General features: G+C 36.5%; 1 protein-coding gene and 1 non-coding gene across 7 annotated transcripts; both read left to right on the plus strand.

The window, feature by feature from the left end:
- The first annotated feature begins 65 nt into the window (after positions 1-65).
- Positions 66-23,547, plus strand: Prpf39 (pre-mRNA processing factor 39). 6 transcript variants are annotated; one of them, XM_051195906.1, is made up of 14 exons: positions 66-204; positions 4,206-4,549; positions 4,991-5,116; positions 5,765-5,883; positions 10,413-10,580; positions 14,533-14,698; positions 15,197-15,304; positions 16,697-16,861; positions 17,170-17,296; positions 17,806-18,074; positions 19,226-19,410; positions 21,501-21,575; positions 22,613-22,727; positions 22,844-23,547. In XM_051195906.1, exons 2-14 carry the CDS (start codon positions 4,235-4,237, stop codon positions 22,898-22,900), a joined length of 1,995 nt encoding a protein of 664 aa, XP_051051863.1. In that variant the 5' UTR covers positions 66-204; positions 4,206-4,234; the 3' UTR covers positions 22,901-23,547. The 6 variants fall into 6 exon arrangements, with proteins under 6 accessions (XP_051051863.1, XP_051051864.1, XP_051051867.1 ...); XM_051195910.1 differs by lacking the exons at positions 66-204; positions 4,206-4,549 and adding exons at positions 5,302-5,370; positions 5,474-5,636; XM_051195907.1 differs by lacking the exon at positions 66-204 and having other exon boundaries at positions 4,526-4,549; positions 4,991-5,636.
- Positions 18,125-18,211, plus strand: LOC127230823 (small nucleolar RNA SNORD127). The gene has a single exon (XR_007835223.1). It is a non-coding gene; the product is annotated as a small nucleolar RNA SNORD127 (small nucleolar RNA).
- Positions 23,548-23,582: the final 35 nt, after the last annotated feature.

Below are 23,582 nucleotides of genomic sequence, written 5' to 3' on the forward strand. Positions count from 1 at the left end.
GGGCGGGGCGATGGCGTTCGTACCACGTGACCGCCGCGCCTCAGGAGTCGCCAGCGCATGCGCAGTGTGTCCCCGAAGAGGCGGCGGCGCAGGCGGCGGCGGTGGCGTGTGAGGGAGCTGCGTGGACGGAGGCGTTGGGAGGCCCTTCTTCGGCGACGTTAGCCCAGGCTTCGGCTCATGGCAGCGAGCGGCGTCCATCGTGAGGTAGCTGCGGAGGACGCCCTGAAGCGGGTGGCACGGGAGGCGCCGGGACCGGAAGGGCCTGCGCCGCCTCAGGCCGCACCGGGCCGCGGCCTCGCCTGCTCGTCCGGCTCGAGGCCTGCGGGCCTGCGGGCGTGCGCTGGCGCTGGGTCCCGGGTCCCACCTGTTGGGAAGAGCCGGGCTGGAGGGGTGCGGCGGGAGGGCGGGGAGCGAGCCTCCGCCTGGCTTTGCGAGCCCGCTTAGCGTTGAGGCGGAGTTCCGTGCCTCCCTGGCTCAGGGAACACGCGTGGCCGCGGCGACGGGAAGTGGAGGGGGCTCCTGAGGGCCAGAACATCGGTCACTGCAAAACCGATACCGTAGGCAGGCGTTTGGGGAGGGGGAGGGAGGACGGACGGACGGACGGACGGACGGACGAGCGGACGGACGAGCGGACACGTGAAAGAGCTTGTGGATTCCTTGTTGAACAATCTGCTGATGTAGATTTTTACTTTTCGTGATCAGGAGCCGGCACAGTACTGGGTACGGTATTAGTGATGCAGGACTACTGTGTAGCTCTCTGCCGATTTAGATGTCCCTTCTGTTGGAGAACTTATACTAGAACACTAATGTATTCAGAAATACTTGAAAAATGTTCAGCTGCTGGAAGGAGTGACGCCAAGAATGGATGGTTCTTACAAGACAGCTTAAGTGCTTTGTGCTCCATGGCACTCTTTTAAGTCTTTTTGAGAAAAAATAACAACATTAAATCCCTTCCTCCCCTCATGTTTATAACCTAATTCTAGAGTTTAAAAATTTGGAACTTTCCACTGTGCCTCTGAGTCTTGGCGGCTGTTGCCTTTCCTTTACCTGCTGAGCCATTTTTTGCAGACCCCAGAATTTTTAAAAGACTCAGTACTTAGTGCTATTTCTGCCTTACGGTTGAATTGAGAAAAAGGATTTTGTATATCAATTTATAAAATTCGGATTTGTGTATTTTCAAGGAGGAGCAGAATCTTCTGTTAATGGGTTAAGAATTCCGTATAAGACATGAGCTCTGACGATTATGCAGACATTGTAAATATATAAACAAAAATTCAGTTTCTGGGACATGGCTGTCTGTGAACATCCTACTTAGTCTCTAGAGACCGGTTGCCAAAACCACTTGTTATAATAACCCCTTTCTTCTAAGAGGTATTCAGATGACTCATCTGTGGCTGAGACATGGAGTAATTTGTGGATTGTAAAGCCAGCGAGCTAGTTAACTAATGACTTCAGTTGACATACATTACTTACGTGGTTTATGGTAACAACCAATGATAGGTAGTGTTTTTTATGCCTCCATGAGCATAGGAGGCGTGAAGCATGGGGGGAGGTGAGTGTTAGGTCAAATGCACTATGTTTAATGAATTTTCATCATTTTAAGTAATTTTTGAAATTCCTTTTAACTTTTAAAAATAGCATCCTGATAGGCAAGTGTTTATTTAATATGCCTCAAATAAAATAAACAGTTGAATTTACGGTATGGAGGGACTGTGTTTCCGTGTAATATATACTTAGGTTTTTAACCTCACATATTTGAGTCTGCCATTGCTATCATTTTATAAGAAAATGTCATAGCATAGGGAATGCTTAATGAACCGTTAGTGTGGTGAGTTGTGGGAATGAAGAGTTTTATTACTCTGAGGAATATCTGACTGCCAAGTCAGGACTGGATATGTCATCTATCCAAGGGTTTCTAGGGATATAACATTGAGCAAAACAAAGTTCTTTCCATCCTAAATTTAATAATCTAATAAGACTGTATCAATAGTACAGTAGTGCAGTATTAAAACTTTTTACACTGTACCCAAAAATAGGTGTATATATGAGTTGAATTGTCTGTATTTCAGCATATGCCCATAGCTTGTGTATATACTTTTTTTTTTCCTTTTTCCTCAATGTGTATATGTCTGTAGTGGTATGTGCATGTCAGTCAGTTGGATATGGACATCAGAAGTGTGGGATACCCCTTGGAGATAGAGTTGAAGGCAGTTATGAGCAGCCCACCATGAAAACAGTAGATGCTATAAAAACCTGAACCACCTCTGCAGCCCAAATACAGAGTTTTCTATATAGTTCAAACTGGCTTATGTAGCACAATGCAGTCTTTCGAGTACTGAGATTACAGTTGATTATGTTACTCAGTCAGGGCTTTCCTATGTAGCCCACCCATTGTAAAGCAGCACTTGATCTTCCTACATCTGTTTCCCAAGAGGTGAGGTTAGTGAGTTGTCACACCGTGCCTGCTTGATATTTTCTGTTTTGTTTTGTTTTGGTGGGTTTATTTGTTTGTTTGCTTTGTTTTTCTCTTAAAGAAATCAGAAGCTAGCTTGAAGCCATCTTTAGTTTGAAAAAAGAAATCAGAAGCTAGCTTGAAGCCATCTTTAGTTTGAAAAAAAAAAGACTAATGTATAGGAGAGATACTAATTATTACAATAGCAATGTGAATGAAGAAAGTTTGCTGCTCTTGGAAGGGAACCAAGTTTGGTTCCTAACACCCATGTTAGGTAGCTCACTGCTGACTGTAACTAAAGTTTCAGGGTAATTCAGTGCCCTCTTTGATCCCAGACACCTCTCTACAATATGATGCCAGACATACATTCAGGCACATACATGTACGTGTAAAAATTGTGAGCAAATACTGACTAGAATTTCTGGATCAAAGAAAAAAATAAAAGTCTGGAGTTATGCTTAATATATCTTGAAAAGTTGTGTGATATCTGGTGGACAAGAGTTACCTCTTCACTATGCCTGTTACATTATCTTTACTGGTAGAAAACTTTTTTTGTCAAGCAGCAGTGTACCTAATTCCAGGTAAGGGTTTAGAAGGCTGTAAATGTTGTAGGGTTCTGGGAAAGCTTTTGCTTTTCTCATTAGAAAAGGACAGTATTAACTAGTGTACATCTGCCGTTCATTTTCTTCCCCTTTGATTTTTAGCATTTCTTTAAACAACTTCTGTCTAATGAAGTAGTCCATAGAGATTAGCCAAGAAAATTAGGTGCTAACATTGATAATTGTAAACTGCTAACACAGTGCTTCTCAACCCTCCTAATTCTGTGACTCTTTAATACAGTTCCTCATGTTGTGGTGACTCCCAGCCATGAAATTATTTTCGTTGCTACCTCATAACTACTTTTACTATACTGTTAAGAATCAAAATATAAATATCTGTGTTTTCCAGTAGACGACCCCTGTGAAAGGGTTGTCCAATTCTATTAGGGGTTGCAACATACAAGTTGAGAACTACTACTAACACAATTCCTCTTGTATAATGAAATATCATATAAACTAATAAATTTCTTTTAGATGTGTACAGAGTATGGTCTTCAAGACCATATGTGTCTGGGGATAGCTAGTGGTCTAACACAAAATAGTAGACTTGCTTAAAACTTTGTGTGCTTTCAATTTGGGGGAGGGAGTGGTTAACTCAGGTTCAGAGTTCTCCAGCATTATCTTTGTAGGTGATAACAGCTGTTATGATAGCTAAAGGTTGGGCACACCTGAACTATTTTATTGCCACGTATGTCTGGCCTTGTGGCACTGCTTGTAATCTCAGGTACTTGGGAGATTGTGGCAGGAGGATTGATAGTTATTATCAATACAATTTCTATTACTTATAGACAGATAAATCAATAAAATGAACTGGTTTTCCTGTCTATGTTTTTAGAAGGCAGACAGGGCTTTAAAAAGTGTGGAGCAGGAGACATGGGTCAGTGTTTAAGAACATTTGCTGCTCTCCAAGAAGAACCAGATTCAGGTCCTAGCCCCCACATGGTGGCTCACAACCATTTGTAATTCTAGTTTCAGGGGATCCAGCATTGTATTCTGATCTTGGGGATTAAGCTTGCACATGGTGCACATACATGCATTCAGGCAAAACATTTATACACATAAAATGAGAAAATGTACAGAAAAAAAGTTTTGGTCTTGACAAATATGTTTACTAGCATTTGGAATGTTTCTCTTTTGTGTGTGTGTTTCTGCAGATCATTAACTGAAGACCAAATAAGTAGCTATGCAAAATTCTCACATGGATGAGTACAGAAACTCTGATAATGGCAGCACAGGCAACAGTTCAGAGGTAGTAGTAGAGCATCCAGATTTTAGTACTGAGATTATGAACGTTACGGAGATGGAACAATCACCTGATGGCTCTCCCATTGTGAACGCATCTACAGAAGAAAATGAAATGGCAAATGCTGTGGACCTCCCAGTGACAGAAACAGAAGGAAACTTCCCTCCTGAATTTGAAAAATTTTGGAAAACAGTAGAAACTAATCCTCAGGATTTTACAGGCTGGGTATATTTGCTTCAGTACGTAGAACAGGAGGTTAGTAACTATTTAAATGGTATGCATAAGAGGGTCAGAATAATACAGTAGTATCAATTCAAGGCTTTCTGATTTGTAATTTAAGTTTAATCTCCTAAATGATCCTCAGGTTAAGTTCAATAATACTAGAAGCATATATTTTAGCTTTGGAAATTATATAGTGTTAGTCATTGTGCAAAGTACGTAGACACAATGCTAAATATTGTATAATAATTGAGGTTTGTGTATGGCTATGTAAAATTAGTGAAATAGTTACCTTGGGCATATGAGAATGCACTTGAGTGAGGTGGAGCACACCGCCCTAGCACCTGTGAGAGTCTGGGTTTGGTCCCCAGCTCCGGAAAACAAAGAAGCTACCCTGCTATTTGACAAAGTTAGTACTTATTCTTTCTTTGATAAAAGCTTCTAAGATGTTTAAACACCTTGTTTTATTTTCATCAGAATCACTTGACGGCTGCCAGAAAAGCATTTGACAAATTTTTCATACACTACCCATATTGCTATGGTTACTGGAAAAAGTATGCAGACCTTGAAAAACGACATGACAACATTAAACAATCAGATGAGGTGCGTACATCAGTGAATACAGTTTTCTCTGTTAGGTACTGTAAGCCAATTAATAACAAACAGACTCTCTTTTTCTGGCTGGCAGTACCTACCATTTATGATCAAACATTTTTTTATAGGGTATTTTATTTGCATTTGTCACTATTGTGGCATTTGTAGCTAATATTTTCTCTCTTTGTTGGCAGGTGCGTTAAACCTCTACAGTTTGTCAAGCTTTGCAGTGCAAGCCTCTGTATTACACTGCAGCTTAACAAGTAGGGCAGGGCTTTTCTCTCACTTACATTTATTTCTCAATTTCCAAACAATATAGTTGGTTTGCTAGTCACGTTTGCTACGTCTTATTGCATTTTTGGTCAGACGCTGTCATTGATGCTCTAATGGGTCTGTGCCTTATGGTCTGTAACCCAAAGCCTGCCCACACAACCCGGTCAGAATGCAGGGACTGCTGCGCTTTGAAGATCAAGACTCTGCACGTGGGGATCAGAACATTGCCATGTTCTATCCAACCTCCACCCAAATGGTAATGGTAGATTATTTAAACAAAATTCCAGTAATTAGTATTTCTAAGGTTCACCGGATAACACAGTGTTGCCTCTCTTTTAAGAAATAATTAAATATTTGAGGTACAGTTTATTGTTTTCTTCTTAGGTTTATCGACGGGGCCTTCAGGCAATACCTCTTAGTGTTGATCTTTGGATACATTATGTAAACTTCTTAAAAGAAACATTGGACCCTGGTGATCCTGATACAAACAGCACAATAAGAGGGTATGTTAATACTTAATGTATTTGAAGATTTAGATATTTAAGTATTTAGAGAACTATTCATAAATGCTAAACTGAAAGTTAATATTAATATCATTCCTATTATTTAAAAAAATAGTACATGAAATAAACTTATTATTTATTACTTAAAAAATGTAATCCTCTTTCCCACACTCCTTAACTTATGTCTTTAGTTTACAAGTTTCCATGTTGCTCACTTGTGGTTAATGTCTTTCTTTGGGGGGGGTTAGGGGTGTTGAGATAGGGTTTCTCTGCATGACCCTGACTGCCCTCGAATTCACTATGTAGATCAAGCTGGTCACAAATTTAGAGATCCTCCTGCCTCTGCTTGAATGCTGCAATTAAAGGTGTGCTCCACCACTTCGAGACTAAGGCAGTTTGTTAGCTTTTTGTTTTCATGTCTGCGTGCTATGTCTGTATATCACCTGTGTGCCTGGTGCCCAGGAGGCCAGAGAGGGCATTGATTGGATCCCCTGGAACTAGAGTTAGAGACAGTTGTGGGCTTTGATGTGGATGCTGGGAATTGAACCTGGGTTACCTGGAAGAGTAACAAGTACTTTAACCATCTCTCTAGCCCCACGGTTAATGTCTCAATGTCTGTGCCTCCAGATTTTATATAGAAGAACATACTGTTCTTCACCTTGTTTTTATTTTCCAGTATGTTTCATAATATCTTCCAAACATTATTTTGACTTGCAAAAAATATATTAAAGTCCTGTTTTTATTTGACCAAATATTTATTATAGGAAATAGTGCTGCAAAATTGTCTCTGGATATATATTTTTATGGAATGCAGTAAAAATAGAACATCTGTTTGCAAAGGCATTTTAACAAAGAGTTCTTAAAAATGGCATCAATTTTACACTCCCACAAATGTATGAAAGTAATCATTCTCTTCCCCCCCATGGTAACTTTCTTTTACTATTAGTGTTGGAGGGATGGCTCAGCAGTTCAGAGCAATTACTGCTTTTGTAAAGAATACATGTGAGCCAGCTGTTGATGACGCTCATCTTTAATCCCAGCACTCAGGAGGTAGAGGCAGGCGAATCTCTTGAGTTTGAGGCCAGCCTGGGTCTACAGAGTAGTTCCAGGACAGGCTCCAAAGCAATACAAAGAAACCCTGTGTCAAAAAAAAAAAGGCATACATGCATATACCCTGTTTTCCTGTTTCTTACCTTTTCAGAATAGCTGTAGGATAGGATACAGTAAATCTGCTTATTATGTGTATATATTTCAGTCATTTTGAGTCTGTGACTAATTTTTATCATATTCATCTTTAATAGTCTTATTTTCCCTGGGGTTAGCTACTTCTCACTCAACCATGTTTCTCATTTGTCTAATAAAAGGGTTTTCATATAGCTTTCCAAACAGGCCTATTAGTAAAATGTAAATCTTATTTTTGTTTTCCCTCACCCCTTTGTAGCTGTCCCTCTTCTTCAGTCTATAGTCTATGCTATTATCTAGTTCTGCCATACCAATTTTTGTGTATTATTCATTACCATGATTCTAGGAAATGTCTTTACTTTATTGCTAGGTTTCAGGCTCTGATTATTGGAGTTTCTAATAGATCATTTTCTTTTGTGATTATGCCTACCTTGTAGAAGTAAGTTCTTCATAGAGGATACTTGAAATAAAAAGTAATTTAAAAAGCCGTTAAGGTTGTTTTTTGTTTGTTTTTTTTGAGGAATCTTGTTGGTGTAAGGCTTACACTAAGCAATTTCTTTAGAGGAAGAGTAGCTGATCTACTTGAGGAATGTAAGCCTAAATCCTGAAATCTGACAGCTGGCCAGAGTTAAAGAATCCCCACCATAGATTAAGCAGACCTCCATCTAACCAGTCTCTCTCTCTCTCTTTTTTTTATGTTATCTTTCTTTCCCCAGCTTTTGTCGGTGTCTGGTAATTCTCTGGATTCACTGAGATTGTTCTTGGGTAGTAATATTTATTTATTTAATTTAGTTTGTTTATTTACTTATTTATTTAATGTTTTTCTTTTCCTGAGACAGGGTTTCTCTCTAGTTTTTGTTTGGCACCTGTTCTGGAACTCACTCTGTAGACCAGGCTGGCCTCTGCCTCCTGAATGCTGGGATTAAAGGCATGTGCCATCACTGCCTAACTTTTTTCTAACATATAAACGTGCATAAGCATGCACATACACACTTGGACACTTTAGGTTTATCTTTGTATAGTAAACATTTCTTCCAGTATATGTCTTTAAATTTTGTTTTGTGCATGCTACAGGGGCTTACTGCTGAAAAGCATATGGTGGTCTTCCAGATGACCCAAGTTTAGTATCCAGTGTCCACATCTGGTGTCTCATAACCATCTGTAAATACAGCTATCCAGTGTCCTGTTCTAGACTCTGCATATACTCATACAGACACATACACACACATAGAAATACTAAATACATTTGAAAAGAAAATAATAAACTTTGTTCAGTGTCTATTATAGTTTTTTTTCTTAATATATTAAAATATTCAGTCCTGATAGTCTTTAATCCTGGCACTCTGGCAGGCAGATCTCAGTGAGTTTGGAGTAGGGCTGGTCTACATAGTGCATTCCAGTATAGCCAGGGCTACATGATGAGTCCTATCTTTAAAAAATTAAATCATTAGATTCTGAGTTCTGTGTCTTTCTTACCAAGAATATTAAATTCTGTATTTTTAATTTAAAATTTATATATAGGTGGTTTGCTTGTATGTATGTCTGCAACATATATGTCTCTGGTGTATGTGCAGGCCATAAAAGGATGTTGGAGCCCCTGTATCTAGAGTCATACACAATTGAGCCACCTTATGTGTGCTGAGAATCAAACCTAACTGCTAGCCATCTCTTAAGCCCTGACTTTTAATTTTAAATACTTTTCTGTCATTCACCTGGCTGTTGTGGAATACACATTAATCATTCCTTTTTGCTAAATAGTCCAGGCTTTCTGTGTTGATTAGACATTGCCCCCCTTGTGTATACTTAAATCCCAACACTCATGAGGCAGAGGCGGGCAGCACTGTGAATTTGAGACTAGCCTGGTCTATAGAGTGAGTTCCAGCTGTTACACAGAGGAACCCTGTCTCAAAAAACCAAAAAAGAAAATAAATAAAAATTTTAAAAAGTGCAGCCCTTTTTTGTACATTAAATTCTCATATATCCATTTTCTTTTTTCTTTTTGGACTCATGTGCTTAAAAATATTTATATTTTTGTTTTATGTGAATAAATATTTGTTTACATACATATTTGTATACCATGTGTCCAGGAAACTATGTCTGAATTTCTTATGATAATTTCAGGAAATGCTTACTGCCTTACCCTTATATAAAAACATTTGTAGTTTTAAGACTATAAAATTTGAAATTTCTGTCCTGCCTAAATTAGACATTGTGTTAAAAGATAATTTGGGAAATGTGGTCTCTTTGGTATAAATGAACCTAGTTGTTTTTGTTTGTTTTCACTTGAATTCTTATAACATTTTATTTTTAAAATTTCTCTGTGTGTATATACGTACACACAGGGTATGCTGCAGTTCCATGAGCTTGTGGGAGTTAGTTCCCTTCTTCCACTGTACAAGTCTGGAAGACTGAGCTCAGGTTCTCAGGCTTGCTGCTGGCAAGTGACTTTACCTGCTGAGCTATCTCACTGGCCCTTGGTTGATTTTAAGATGCTTGTATTGAAACTATGAACCAAAGTATTTTTTGTCTTATTATAGTTTTCGTGTACACTGAGTGTATATGTGTGGGACCCCAGAGTTTACTTTTCAGGTGTTTTCCTTAGTCACTTGACAGCTTATTCACTGAAGTGGGGATCTCTCAGTTGAACCCAGAGCTTGCCACTTAGGTTATTTAAGCTTCCTAGTGTCTTCTTTCCTACTGCTGTAATTATGACCAGGCTGCCATGCTCATCACCTAACATTTTCAAGGGTTCTGGACATTTGAGTTCTAATCCTTACATTTGTGTAGTTAGCACTTAACTTGCTGAGCCATCTCCCCAGTACTGAGGTTTTGTTTATTAAACATCAAGTCTAGTGAATAAACAGTTATTTCTTGATATTTAGCTAAATACAGTTAAAAAAAAAAAAAGACTTGAAAGGTGCTTTTGAGAGTTCTGAAGTCTATGTATACTTCTCATGAGTTTATATATTTAGTTTGAGTCCCTTGTTACAGTTATTTTTGCTGGAGTATTCCTCGAATTGAGATACAGTTTGTAAATTCTTAAGTTTTGTTCTCTGTTCTAAAGGAATGATTATATTTGACATTTCAAATACATAACAAGTATTTCATCTATCATGTTCCTATTCTTTGGAATGTGTACATTTTACATTGTAATTGTGTATAAGGTAAACTACACTCATCTTTTCCTTTTGTTCACTTATTCTTCCTTTTAGCAACTCTTCTATGATGCTCCCACTTTTTAGTTCAATTGCTAGGAAGCAATTGAATATTACTTTTTAAATTTAATAATAATATTTAGAAATTCTTTTATTTGGGGAATATAACTTAAGAGCAATTTAATTTTTCAGAACTTTTGAGCATGCTGTTCTAGCTGCAGGAACAGATTTTCGATCTGACAAACTATGGGAAATGTATATAAACTGGGAAAATGAACAGGGCAATCTGAGAGAAGTTACAGCTATATATGATCGTATTCTTGGTATTCCAACACAGCTCTACAGTCATCATTTTCAGAGGTATGTTGGAAGATCTTTTCTTTGAAATATCTTTGGTTATGTAGGTGATCAATTACCGATATTCAGCATTGCAGTTTATTTTGAGATGTTATATAGGATCTTATTAGAGAAAACCAATTTTCTAGAGAATAAGATTTATGTCATAATTTAGTCATTTTTTTCTTGTACACTATGAAATGTTTAATAATTTACTAATTGTATAGAAAGTTATTCTTGTCCATTTTATATCTGAAGTACTTTATAACAGTGAAGAAATGAGAAAATAAGAGTTTCATAAATGATGTTTTGTAATACTAAATTTATATGGTACTTTGCAAGTACTATATGCTTATTTTTTATATTAATATTTTGAGATAGTGTATTTCTGTGTTTCCCATTGCTAGCTTAGAGTCTTTACTCCTTCTCACTCAGCATCTCAGGGTCTGAAATAATAGACATATAACATACGGTTGTTTGGCTAGTGCTTTTTTTTTTTTTTATAAACAGCTTAATGATTTACAAAATGTACATTTCTGATGTTCACAAACATCCAGAACAGCAAAGGTTGAAGTTTAGGTGTTAACTTCTCTCTGTCCCTGTTCAAATTATTACCATTCCATTAAGATTTTAAACCCTGATTTTCTGGTTATGTTATATAAATAACTTTTCAAAGTTGTTATAACAATTAAAAAATTCTGTGTAGTGTGGTTTCCATGTTTGGTTTTGTTTTCTTTTTTCTTTTGAGATAGGGTCATACTAGGTAGCTCTAGCTGAAATAGGACTTACTGTGTGGCACCGGTGTGCCTTGACCTTACATCTCTTCCTTCCTGTGCTCCCTGAGTCCTGTAGTTGGTCGGTGTGTGCCACCATGCTCAGCTCCATGTGTCCTTTCCTGCTGCAAGGTATCCCACTGATCAGAACCCAGAAAGTGAATGACATTGTGTCTTAACTCCTTAGTATGGGTGTATGTAACATGTACTTTGTCTGGAATTATTCTCTTTTGAGACTGATTCAGGTAGTCTTGAACTTGTGATTCTCCTGTCTCACCTTCTATGTGCTGAGATTACACGTGTGGTGGTATACCACCACACCAAGCTATTTTCTGGATTTTTATTGTCATGAGTAATGTTGTGTATTGAAAATTTTACATGATATTATGAATTTTACAATGAAGTGTAATGAAATATTTGTAAACTACTATAGATAAATTTTCTAAAAATACAAGTTACATGGACTTGTGTTGGAATACGAACCGGAAAGAAAAATACAAACAGAAACATTGTAGGTTGATGTCTTGTGTCTAATATTGATGAGCTAGAACAGGTGGACAGGTTTCTAGGATGTAATGATTAGGCACACACTTGCTGAAATAATTAACAGAAGAGTTGATATTTGGCAGTGCCTGATAAATATGCATGTTGTACAAGTGAAGACCAAAGACAAGGCTTTTATATAGACCAATTCTTACTTGTCTAAAATGCAGTGACATTTATGTTTGCAACACCTAACTTTTTGTTACTGGAACAGTTGCTTTTTTGTATTTTTTTTGAGTTTCATACATTGTATTTTAATCATATTTACCCCTTAATCTCCCTACCATTCCCAGCTGGTGTGTGTGTGTGTGTTTGCTTTATATTGTATTCCTTTAATATATAACCCATACACTCACAGTGTATGAAGTCATGTACTGGAGAATGGTCAACCTTCCAGGGGCCAGTCATACTTAAGGAAAACTGATGCCCCCTCCCCCCAAAACTATTAACTGTCAATAGAAGCTAGCTGCCCATGGTACTTCAATGCCTTAGTTGAAGCAGAGCATACTTTTGGGAAGTACATGGTTTCCAAGGCTCCTCATTTCACCATTACCTGGAAACAGAAAAATCCTCTGGGAGTAAGATAATGCCCTTCAGATAATCTCCATTTTTTTTTTTAAGTGTGTGTTTTCTAAATCTTTTATTTAACACAGAGCTATATTCTCAGTTCTTCCAAATCCTTAGATTTTTATATATTCTTTATGTTGTATATATTTATAATGTATATAAATTGTGGCTTGGTAAGTGCAGTTATCTGTGGAGTCCATAAGAGGGCATCAGATCTCTTGGAATTAGAGGTGGCTGTGAGCCAACTAGCTAGCATGGGTGCTGGGGACTGAACTCAAGTTTTATGACAATGATGTATGCTATTAACTATCGAGCCCTCTTTCCAGCCCCCCAAATCTTTTTTTAAAATGAGTATCTTGCTAGATTTATTTTTTGTTTGGTTTTTCAAAACAGGGTTTCTCTGTGTAGCCCTGGCTGTCCTAGAACTCATTCTTTATACCAGGCTGGACTTGAGCTCAGAGATTAACCTGCTTCTGCCTCCCAAGTGCTGGGACCTGTTAGATTTTTAAGCTTGAATATATGTTGCCTGGCAATGTGGCTCTGTGGGTAAAGGTTCTTACTATTAAGCCTGATGACCTGAGTTCCTACTTTTGGAAGGAGAGCACTGGCTGTCATTGTGACTCCCTGGCCTATAAATTTTCCCCTCCCAAAATAAAAAAAATTTAATATTTTTGGTTCTTGTGTATTGTATGAATATTTTACTTATACATATGTATGTGTGCCGTGTGTGCTTGGTACCTGTGGAGGCAAGGTTTCAGATCCCCTATAATTTGATTACAGGCAATTGTGAGCTACTATATGGGTGCTTGGAAATGAACTTGGGTCTTATGCAAGGCCAGCAAGTGTTCAAAAGTTCCATCTTTCCAGCCCAGTAAATGTAATTGTTTCTTTTGTTGGTTACTTGGTTGGTTTTGTTTTACTTTTTCTTGAAATAAGATCTCACTGTGTAGGTCTGGCTGGCCTGGACCTCATTCTATAGACTAGGCTGGCTTTGAATTTACAGAGCTCTGCCTGCCTCTGCCTCTCAAGGGCTGGGATTAAAGATATACACTGCCACATTCAGCAATATTAGTGTTTTTAATTTAATTATTTGGAGATTGGTGGGAAAATGTGTATGTGCTTGTCAGAGGCTGAGAAACTGAAGTCTTATGTTTTTCTGTCTTTTAGAAATTTTTTAATTGTATGTGTATATTTTAATTTTACCTGTGTGTGTGTCTGTGTACCACATAGGTTCCTGATGCCTATGCAACTGGAAGTACAGTTAGGATGCTGGGAGTGAAACCCGAGTCCTTTGGAAAAGCAAGCAGCCAGTGTTCTCCAGCCCTCCTGTGTTTTTCTTGATCACTCTTTACCTTAAGTTTTGAGACAGTCTTACACTGACTTAGAGATCATCCATTAGCTGGGCTAGCTGGCCAGCAAGCCCTGGGGAATGCTACTATCAGCTCTGTTAATAACTTTAGCCAGACAGTACATAGAAATATGAGAGTAAAAGATAATTCTTGGGTACACAACCTTAAGGGCAGGTAGTAATGGGAAACCAAGAGAGATCCAAGAGCAATCATAGAGACTTGGAGGAAAACCAAGGAAGTGGTGATACCTCAGAAACCAAGCTGTGATAAAGATTCTAAAAGTAAGAAGACATGGTTAGCAGCCTCAAATGTTGAAGATGGAGTGTACTGGAGAATAAATACCAATTTAATTTTGCATATATAGTAATTGGTGGCCTTAATTAAGCCAATGTCATTAAGTTGCTAAACAGAAATATGTGGATAAATAATTGTTAGGTGGGATGATAATGGAAACATTTAATGATCGCTTTACAACTTTAGTGTGAATTAGTTATGTCTTATTTAAATTTGCAAAGTAGATGTGTTCTGTTTAGAAGAGAAAAATCAAATAATCACAGAGTTGGAATTTACATATCTGTTATCTACATTCCACTGCAAAGACAGAGTGGAAACTATATCATTAAATGGTAGGATTTTAATACAGAGTAAGAGAAATGTTAGGATATTTTCATTTGTTTCTTTGCTTTTTTGAAGAAATAATATGTAGGAGGTATCTGACCTATTGTTTTTTAATTCTTTCTTTAGATTTAAAGAACATATACAGAATAACTTGCCTAGAGATCTTTTAACTGGTGAACAGTTCATTCAGCTGAGAAGGGAATTAGCTTCTGTAAATGGACACAGTGGTGATGATGGACCTCCCGGGGATGACCTTCCATCAGGAATTGAAGATATAACTGATCCAGCAAAGGTAACTGTTTAAATCATATGTTCAGTATATAAGAAGCTAGGTAGCTTATGTGGAAAGGTGATAAGTTTTGGACATTTAGGTCACTGATTTAAGTATGGATTTAAAGGAGAAAGTCATAATCATGAGACATCTGGAAGTAACTTACTTTAGGAAAAATATTTTGACTGTAATCTATTGTTTTTAAAAATACATAAGAAATTGGCTTTTTGAAGTTCTTTTATAAATCATATTTAAAGCTGGGTTTGGTAGCACTTGGAAGGCAGAGTCAGGTGGATCTCTGTTAGGTCTTAAGACAATCTGGTCTCCATGAGTTCTAGGACAGTCAGGGCTATATGTACATAGACCCTGCTTCAAAAATCAAAGTAAACTATTAACATCTGTACTAACAATTAAAAACTCTGTACTGAAGACTGAAATATGTGTAGAAGATACTTAAATGGTGCTATTAAGAATTTTCAGTATGTAACTTACAAGATTTTTTTTCTTTTTTTCCCCAAGCTAATTACCGAAATAGAAAACATGAGGCACAGAATCATTGAAATTCATCAAGAAATGTTTAACTATAATGAACATGAAGTTAGTAAGAGGTGGACATTTGAAGAAGGTGTAAGTGTATTGTTTTATAAGTTCTCAAAATATAAAAAATATTTTTTTAACTTCTCATAGAGTAAAACCCCTGTTAATTTTTCTTTCTTTTTGTATAAATAATAGTTCAGGGTATACATGTGAATTGTATTTAACATTTTCCATGACCAGTTTTAGAATCTTATTGCAGTCAGATTTCAAATGTTCTAAGGGTGGGGATTAAGCTCAATTTGTAGACTACTTGCCCAACATGCATGAATCTCTGATCCCAGCACCACACTTAGACCAGGTTTGGTACCGAATCTTATAATTAAGCACTTGAAAGCTAGAGATAAAAGGCTCAGAAATTAAAAGTCATCTTCAGTTACCTACTGAGTTCTGTGCCAGCCTACAATACATGAACCCTATCTCAAAACTTTGTGAATAATAGTTTTTTTCTTATAAATTTAACTATTTTCTGACTGCTTGTTAAAGGTATATGTCACATGTCAAGCAATTTACCTATTTGAAGTATGCAGTTCATTAGTTCACAGATATTTACTACCATCTGCATAATCAATTTGATTACATATTTCTCACCTTCCCTCTTCAGTTCTTATCCTGCTTAAAAACCTGCAGCTTCGCTTCCTTAGGCTTAAGAAAACCCTAGGCTTAAGGTTTAATGTAGCTTTCTTTTTGTAAATTACCCTATCATGGCCTAGCCTATGAATGGAGTTATATGTATATTGTCTTGTGTCTGGCTGTAAAAGAATTTGATGAACATACAATATAGTTTATCTTAGAAATCAAAATAAAGAATAATTCCTTTACCTTAAATGGTCTCCTTGTCCACCGTCATTCCTATCCCTGTATAACTATGTTAAAATAGTTCATTTTAAAAATATGAAATTAAAAATAAAATTTTCTTTACTCAAAAGTTTTAGTATGGTAAAAATAGAGGATCCAAGTTTGGTTCCTAGCACCCATGTTGGGGGCCTCAACTGTAAACCCAGTTCAGAGGCTCCATACTCTGGGCTCTGGGGCACCTGTACCTGCATGCAAGTAGTGCACATAAACTCAGGTAGGTACACACACACACACACCTTGTGTGTGTGTGTGTTTTACAAAGACAAAATAAATGGAAAATGTATTCTTTTCTATTGTTAAACTCATAGTGGTTAAACTTAGTTAATATTAACTAATTAATATTTTATGCCAGGTATAGCCTTTAATGCCAGCACCTGGGAGACTGGGAGATGGAGGCAAGCTGGTAGTTTGAGGCCAGCCTGGTTTACCCTCTTTCAAGCTCCCCCCCCAAAAAAAAAAATTAAAATTTTTTTCTTTGTATTTTAAATCATTTGTGTTGTTTATTGATGGACTTAAAATATTTTGATTTGCTTTTATTGCCATACAGCATTTTTTTTTTTTTAACAGATTAAAAGGCCTTATTTTCATGTGAAACCATTGGAAAAGGCCCAACTAAAAAACTGGAAAGAATACTTAGAATTCGAAATTGAAAATGGGACTCATGAAAGAGTTGTGGTTCTCTTTGAAAGATGTGTCATATCTTGTGCCCTCTATGAGGAGTTTTGGATTAAGGTAAGAAAATTATGTAGTGTTTAACTTGATTATAAGCATTGATCTAGTGACTAACCTTTTTTGTACTTCTGTTGAATGTTGTTCATATAACTATATCTGTTGCATTAGGAGATGGTCTGCTTGCAACCAGATTTGACTGCTGCATATGCCAACCTCGTTGCCTCTCTTCGTCCTTCCTTACAGAAACTAGTCTAGTGGTTCAATAAAGGTGCTGAATGGGTTTACAAATAGAATTTTATCGTTCTGTCACATATTTAATCACTTGTTCAACTGTAAATTGTTCAGTATTTCCTCTTTTCTGTATGTAGTATGCCAAGTACATGGAAAACCATAGCATTGAAGGAGTGAGGCATGTCTTCAGCAGAGCTTGTACTGTTCATCTTCCAAAGAAACCCATGGCACATATGCTTTGGGCAGCTTTTGAGGAACAGCAGGGTAAGAAAGAGAGGCTCAATTGATTTATTTTAATTAATTTATGTGAATGGGAGTTTTGCCTGCATGCGTGTCTGCACTTAAGTATTTACAGAGGCCAGAAGAGGGAATGGGATCTTCTGGGACTGCACTTAACAGATAGTTGTGGGTGCTGAGAAATGAACCTGGGTCCTTAGTAGCCAGTGCTACTAACTGCTGAGTCTTATTTCTAGTCCCTCAATGATATTTTATTTAGCACTTTGTCAGTATGGAGTTTAGGAATTGAGTACTGAGGGATGTGTAAGAAGAATTTGATTAATCGCTTTTATAAAAGCTGTTTCCTTAACAATTCAGCCTTGCCATATCCTAAGATTAGCCATTGACAGTACAAAATAAGTATGGCTATTTATTACCTCCCCACATCCCCTCAAATGGAGATCTAGATTTAGCCTGCGGGCTGTTTTTCAATTCTTGATAATCAAGTCTATTTTAGAAATTTAAATAAAAGTGTGAATATTTAATTATTGTTTTAGGGAACATTAATGAAGCCAGAACTATCTTGAGAACGTTTGAAGAATGTGTTCTAGGATTGGCAATGGTTCGATTAAGAAGAGTAAGTTTAGAACGACGTCATGGAAATATGGAAGAAGCTGAACAGTTGCTTCAAGATGCTATAAAGAATGCCAAATCAAATAATGAATCATCATTTTATGCTATCAAACTAGCCCGACATCTTTTCAAAATACAAAAAAATCTTCCAAAGTCAAGAAAGGTACTTTTGGAAGCAATTGAAAGAGATAAGGTATGCATATTTTAAACAGTATCTTCCATAAAAGTAGTGCCTTTTCACTTTGGCAACCATGATGAAAGATTTGGTCTATACAGTAATATATTTTATTACTAAATGAGGACAAAAGTCCCTCTAAACTGATGTTGCCATTTTTAGTATTTTTTTCCTAATTATTTTTAACTTAAAGTTTGAGAAAATTATGACTATTGAGTTAAAATTGTAAATATTGTGGTCTATAATTAACTTACAGAAATTTTATAAACTTAATGATTGTGAGATAGAATTAAAGAGCCTGGGAGAAGACTTTAGGAGCAAAAGCATAATAGTATCAAATATGCAGTATGATGATTTTCTTTTGCAGAATAGTTACTTTTACCAGGTGGTGGCGCACACCTTTAATTCCAGGGTTCGTGAATCAGAGGCAGGTGCATATTTTACCTGGTCCACACATTGAGTTAGTTTCAGGACAGCCAGAGCTGTAACACAAAGAAACCCTGTGTTGAAAAACCTAAGAAAATCATGGCAGTGGTGTTGCACACCTTTAATCCCAGCACTTGGGAGGCAGTGGCAGGCAGATCTCTGAGTTCAAGGCCCATCCTGGTCTACAGAGCCAGTTCCAGGACAGGCTCCAAAGCTACACAGAGAAACCCTGTCTCAAAAAACAAACAAACAAACAAACAAACAAAAAAAAACACCTTTTGTATAATAGTAAAAGCTAGTGTAATGAAAATGCTTCATTTTGTAGATCTTAAGCTTTATTTGGCCTATTGAAGATACAATAAGTATAGTCACAAGTAGAGGTATAATATATAAATTGTCCTTTTGTATTTTAATTCCAGGCTAGGACAAGTTCAGTTAACTAACATAGGATATTGAGCTTCAATTGGCTAGGATGTAACAACATAGCACACAGTTTGGGAAATAATAGACTGGTGTCACAACCCACCAATTTTGCTAAAGAAGTATAGGGATTGTGATGCAGTAATAGAGTACCTGGCTGCTGTTCCCAGTGCCACAGGACAGGGAAAAATATTTCCTGAAGAGTATGTTTCACTTCATTATATACATGCTGAAAACACTGATAGAAGTTATATTTTAATCTTAGATATTTATGCTTTAAAATATTATAGGAATGTTACTAATTGATAATGCTTTTTACCCAGGAGAACACAAAGTTATACCTCAACTTACTTGAAATGGAATACAGTTGTGACCTCAAACAAAATGAAGAAAATATTCTCAATTGCTTTGACAAAGCCATACATGGTTCATTGCCTATTAAAATGAGAATTACATTTTCTCAAAGAAAAGTGGAATTCCTTGAAGATTTTGGTTCAGATGTTAATAAGTAAGATCTTAAATCCATCATCTTTTTGACTGGAACATGAACATTGTTGTTTTGTGATGAGAATTTGTAATTAATTAACACATTGCTAAATTCATTTAAAAAATATTTATTATGTGTATGATGTATATGTATGGGAGAAGGTGCATGTGTTCCAAGATGTGTATGAGGAGATCAGAAGACAACTTCATGGGGTCTTGTCTTATCTTTCATGGGCACTAGGGATCAGACTCAAGTCATCAGTCTTATCCAGATCATTCATTATGTGCTGAACTACCTTGTTGGAGCTAATGTTAATTTGAAAATGTTTGTTAAGGCTACTTTTCCTTTAGAGACATGTAGAGATAAATTCAGTTTTGTAAATGAGTGTATGCTTAATAGTACTTAGGCTTTATCATCCCTTCAAAACTATTTTGTGTGTACATATACCATGGTGCACATAGGGAGGTCAGAAGACAGTTTTGTAGCAGTCAGTTCTCTCCTTCCACGATGTGGGCCCCACAAAAAGAAAATAAGATAAAAGCTGAGACACATGAAGGTAGGAACATGGGATGGCTGTAGTTGATGTAAAACTCAGTGGCAGAGTATGTGTCTGTCATGTCTAAGACCCTGAGTTCAATCCTCAACAATATGTACAGAGCTAGGATAGAATACGGAAACGGAATGCCATTTTATCTCAGCTTGGGAAAAAAAGTAGATGTGGTCACACTGATCTTGCTTACTAGATTCATCCTCCTGAATCGTAAAAGGTTAAAAGTTGAGGATGATGTAAGTAAGCATTTGCAGTAGATTTGGGGGTACAAAATTTAAACTTAAAAGATTTAAATCTGATAACCCTGAAAGTAGAAATAACTGCCTACAACATTAGTAAAGTTCTGGTCTTTCTCTCTTGCTAGTAAGTAAATATTTCAGTGCCTAACAGGCATGTATGTGCCTTTGCTGATATGATTTACAATGATTTCCACTGAAACCATTCAAAACTTGAGTGTCTATGTGCATGTGCTTGTTTTTGATGGTGTGTTAAAATTATCATCTTGACATAGCAGCAAGTGTTTCAGTTTTTGAAATCATACTAAGTATTTTTTATTTGTATAGTATAAAGTTCATAGCCATTTAACTGAATACAGGTACTGTTATTTGATGGAGAGAGGCTCAGAAATCTTCTGCTCTTAACATTGTATACAATATAATCATTATTTGTCTTACACTGAAGAAGGTATACATGTCTGATTGTATGTAATGCCAGCTTTTCATGGGGCTAGTATGATTCTTGGGTTCTACAAAAGCATATGAAATAATATAGACTTTATCTGTTATGCTTCCTAGAAGAGGTACTCTCATTTAGTACTTACTGGATTCTGATGAAAGAGAGAAGCACAGTGATGAAAATAGAATACATGTAACATGCCTGAGTGGAATAGTATGTGATATAGTCTTAAATATTGAATCCAAGGCCTTGTACATGGTAGTTAAGTACTTTCCCAGTGACCCAGTGGTTCTCAACCACTTTCAAGGGATCCATCTACATTATGATTCATAACAGTAGCAACATTAGTTATGAAGTAGCAGTGAAAAGAATTTGAGGTCACTACAACATTAGGAACTATATTAGAGGGCTGAAGCATTGGGAAGGATGAGAACCACTGCACTGACCCATTGAACCTACTTTTCCAGAACCAAGGTTTTTTGTTGTTGTTTTATTTTTCTCTTGTTTTAAATTGTATCCTTAGCTAGCCTTGAATTCAGAGATTTGCTTCCTAAGTGTTAGGGTTAACATAAATATATACATATCACCCCTGTCCAGAACAAGGATTTTGATTGCATTGTGCCTTTGAAATTCAGAGCTTGTACCAATCAGCACGAAATAGCAAATTCTTGGAATTGGCACATACAGAATTAAATGAACTGTCATTTTGATTTTGTAGTAATAGCCAATAAAAGGTACTACATAGGCCCTTCAACATCATGTCGGTGTAGAGCATTCAGGTATCAGAAATAAGATTTAAAGTCTTAAAAGACAAGACAAAGATTCCATTTAGAAATAGATATAAACTTTTTTTATACATCACAAAGGATTTTCTTTCCCTTTTCAGACTTTTGAATGCATATGATGAACATCAAACACTCCTAAAAGAACAGGATACCTTAAAAAGGAAAGCTGAAAATGGGTATGTAACTTCATGATAAATCAGGAAGGGATGCTTAAAATTTTTTTTTTCATATGAAAATTGAAAATTCTTTTTAAAACATGTACTTTTGAGTGTTACTTCTATATTGTGACAATGTATACTTTTTATATCTTTAAAAAAAGACCACCATGAATGGTTGAGCTTAGAAGCAAGTATGAAGGCCACCTTTAGCCTACCACTCTCCAAGGTCAAAAATGAGATGAAACTGAGAGTTGGAAAGCCATTAGGATGACTAGAGTTAGGCCACTGACCTTAATTTGAGGGTTGTATGTTAGGAAATGCTTATAGTAGTTGGGATGATAGTTAAAGGCAATCTGGTGACAGTCACAATGGGATTGTGTAGCTAGAAATAATTGGAGGTGATGTTTGTTCATCTACATTGTAACTGCTTACCTGTAATAGGTTACACGGAAATGTGAATATTGTATAGACAGTTTCTGGTTTACTTGGTCAGGATTAATGGCATGCACCAACACACTCTACTAGCAAATGAAGCACAGGTCAAATCCAAACCATAGGCCAGTTTGCCACCTCTGGCACAAAGAAAGAACTGAGTATGCAATTTCTCAGCAAGAGGTCACTGTATAAATGGAGAATTACAGATTTGTGATGAGTAGGAAGGCTATAAAGTCAAAGGCCACATTAGCATTTTACCTTGTTAAAAAACTGAAATCCATTACTTCAGAGTAGCAATCTACTGTTTGTCTGAGGACAGGGATCAGTACCATCTATGCTCTTGGCAGCTAATCTAGTGGCAACTCATGAATATATTAATGGAAGGTAAAGTTCTTAGGATGGAGTTTTGGAGATTGCTCTATAACAAAAAAGTAAACTGGGCTTAGCTTTCACTCTGTTTACCAATTTGTCTAGCTGCACCCCCCAAGACTCTTATGAACAGCACCTTGCTCCCAAAAGATGATTGAAATCCTTAACTAAAACAAATGTATATGGTACAGTCGTCTAGGAAAGGTCCTGTCTGTGGGAAATTTAAGTTTCTATTTTGACCTTTTATATAGTTCAGAAGAACCAGAAGAAAAGAAAGCCCACACAGAAGATATGTCATCAGCCCAGATCATTGATGGGGATTTACAGGCAAATCAAGCTGCATATAATTACAGTGCCTGGTATCAGGTAGGTCTTCGTAATTTATTCTTTGCATTGTTGTTTCCTTATGTGATTTAGTAGTGGAATTTCACCAGTCTAAATTTACACTAATATGCTGACATATTTTACTTTTACCTTTTCAGTACAATTATCAGAATCCTTGGAATTATGGACAGTATTACCCTCCGCCTCCAACCTGATGGGGAAAATGTAAATTTCAGATTGGTTATATGAGAAATGTGGAATTATTTTTTGAAGGATGTAAACATAGCATAAGCTTGTTGTATTTGATAATTTGTCTTCCCAGTTTCTGTGTAACATTTGTTTAGTTAATAGTAGAAAATGTCAATTACTAGTGTACTATAGAAACTTTCCTACCATTTTTAAAATTTACTTTTTATTGGAGAACTATTTTTTTTATTTTTATTTTATTTTCATTAAGTGGTCTAGAATTCTTTTGCAGCTCATGCAAGAGATTTGTAGCCTTAAATATAGGGAAAAAACTGACTGCAAATCATGTCAGTTACAAGATTTTGGGAAAAATAAGGGCTGGTTATTGAGAATTTTCTCTCAAAAATAGATTTAAAAGAAAGATTTTTAATCTTAAATCCTAAGGTTGTCTATATATTTCAGTTATAGTTGGAAATTTGGCTCTAATTGCAAGAAAAATAAACTATTAATATTATAAACGAGAAAGTATAATGTCAATATACCCTTAAGAAAATGAAATATCAAAGTATGTTTTGGAAACTTTGTATCTAGAATATTCATGTAAAACTTGTGAGTAAGCTTTCATTTTTAATCAAACTTACCGTCGTTTTTGTAATAAAAATGACTCATGCAGCAATTGTTTATGAATTCATTTGGGGGAAGTACACAAAA

This window comes from Phodopus roborovskii, unplaced genomic scaffold, assembly GCF_943737965.1.
Source record: "Phodopus roborovskii unplaced genomic scaffold, PHOROB, whole genome shotgun sequence".
NCBI lineage: Eukaryota > Metazoa > Chordata > Mammalia > Rodentia > Cricetidae > Phodopus > Phodopus roborovskii.